General features: G+C 41.6%; 1 protein-coding gene across 1 annotated transcript; it reads left to right on the plus strand.

The window, feature by feature from the left end:
- Positions 1–5: 5 nt before the first annotated feature.
- LOC118990494 (olfactory receptor 2A2-like) lies at positions 6–788 on the plus strand (the record flags this gene model as incomplete). The annotated part of the gene is made up of 1 exon (XM_037051102.1): positions 6–788. A coding segment is annotated over one exon (783 nt), but the record flags the coding sequence as incomplete, so codon positions are not given.
- Positions 789–2,030: the final 1,242 nt, after the last annotated feature.

Here is a 2,030-nt window from a genome sequence, read left to right on the forward strand (position 1 = left end):
TGATATTTGCTCTCATCTGTCTGGACCAGAGACTACACACCCCCATGTACTTTTTCCTCTCCCACCTGGCCATCATTGACGTGTCTTATGCATCCAACAATGTCCCCACGATGCTGTCAAACTTAGTGACCCAGAATAGAGCCATCTCTTTTGTCTCTTGCATCATGCAGACATTTTTGTATCTAGCATTTGCTCACACAGAGTGTCTGATATTGGTGGCAATGTCCTACGATCGGTATGTGGCCATCTGCCACCCCCTCCAGTACACGATCATCATGAGCTGGAGTGTGTGCACAGTCCTGGCAACCACATCCTGGTCCTGCGGATTTGTCCTGGCTCTGATACATGTGCTTCTCCTTCTAAGACTGCCGTTCTGTGGGTCCCAGAAAATAAACCACTTCTTTTGTGAGCTCTTGTCTGTCCTCAGGCTGGCCTGTGCTGACACCTGGCTCAACAAAGTAGTCATCATCACTGATTCTGTCTTCCTCTTACTGTGGCCCCTCTGCTTGGTGCTAGTTTCCTACATACACATCCTCTTGGCCATCCTGAAGATCCAGTCTGGGGAGGGACGCAGAAAGGCCTTCTCCACATGCTCCTCCCACCTCTGTGTGGTCGGACTCTTCTTTGGTTTTGCCATGGTGGTTTATATGGTCCCTGACTCTAATCAACGAGAGGAGAAAGAAAAAATTCTGGCCCTGTTCTACAATCTCTTTAACCCACTGCTGAACCCCCTCATCTACAGCCTGAGGAATGCTCAGGTGAAGGAGGCCTTCTGTAGGGCACTGCAGGTGAGGTCCAGGTGAAGGGAAAACTCAGGTAATTCACCCAATTAGAAGTTTCATATACAAATAATAATTGTTCAAATTCTATCTCTGAAAATAGAATAAACTTCCATGGAAGAACTTAGCTTTTAGAGTTGAAATGGGACAACTAACTTATTAAAATTTTTTGTATTTCTTTTTATAAAAGTCAATTCTCATATTCTCAAGCCAGGAATATTACACGGAGAAGAAATTGAATGTGGGGAAATTGTATCAACACACTTCTCTTGCTTATGTACTTAGATATTTGACTTCTTACCACCTTGTGGTAGTTGGAAACAGCACAGTCAAAGTAATGCCCTGTGATACTCCTTCTGAAGTGGACTGATTTTAATACAGAAAATAATGCAGAGTTTTATGAATGAGTCTCACCAGTGTGTGGCGAATGCAGTGAAAGGATAAAGAAATTCTAAATTCGTTATTGAAATAGTTTAGTAGCAGAAGGAAAAAGTTAGGGAAAGATGTAGTGCAACAAAGAACTATGTAAAAAAAATCCTAAAATATCTTAAAGGTGAAATGAAGGAAATGTGTTAGTAAATGTTTAAATGTTTCTAGAGGTAAATGTTTTGAGCATTACTCAAACTTTACCTTTATTTTGGGGTGATGATCATTTCTACAGAGCAAGATTAAATTCCCTTTGAAGTTCTTAATATTTTTCCTGCCAATATTCTTGTAGTGTTTGAACTACTCAGCTGAAGATGGCTTGAGACAGCAGCAAGCAGCACAAGGCAACTGTGACAGAGCTGAGTGGGCAAGGAGGGAAAGGGATGAGGTGGGAGAGGATGCTGGGGATGTTAAACCTTCACCTTTCTCACCAAGCCTCCACCCTCTCCCTCTGACAGTTGTCAATCTGTTCCCTATATCTATGATTATGTTTCTATTTTGTTTGGTAGTTTATTGTGTTTATTAGATTCCACATGTAAATGGGATATTGTGGTATTTGTCTTTCTCTTACTGACTTACTTCACTTAGCATAGTGCTCTCCAGGTCCATTCATGCTGCCACAAAGGGTAAGATTTTTCTTCTTTTTTTTTTTGAGGCAGTGCAGTATTCCATGGTGTAAATGCACCACAGCTTTTTTAGCCCCTCATCTACAATAGACAATTGGGCTGCTTCCAGTTTTGCGCTATTGTGAAGAACCCTGTAATGAACATCAAAATACATATACATGGTGTGGCAGAAGTAACACCTCTTTGAGTGTGGTTGGTA

This window comes from Sturnira hondurensis, unplaced genomic scaffold, assembly GCF_014824575.4.
Source record: "Sturnira hondurensis isolate 20B ecotype Veracruz unplaced genomic scaffold, ASM1482457v3 Scaffold0007154, whole genome shotgun sequence".
Taxonomy (NCBI): Eukaryota; Metazoa; Chordata; class Mammalia; order Chiroptera; family Phyllostomidae; genus Sturnira; species Sturnira hondurensis.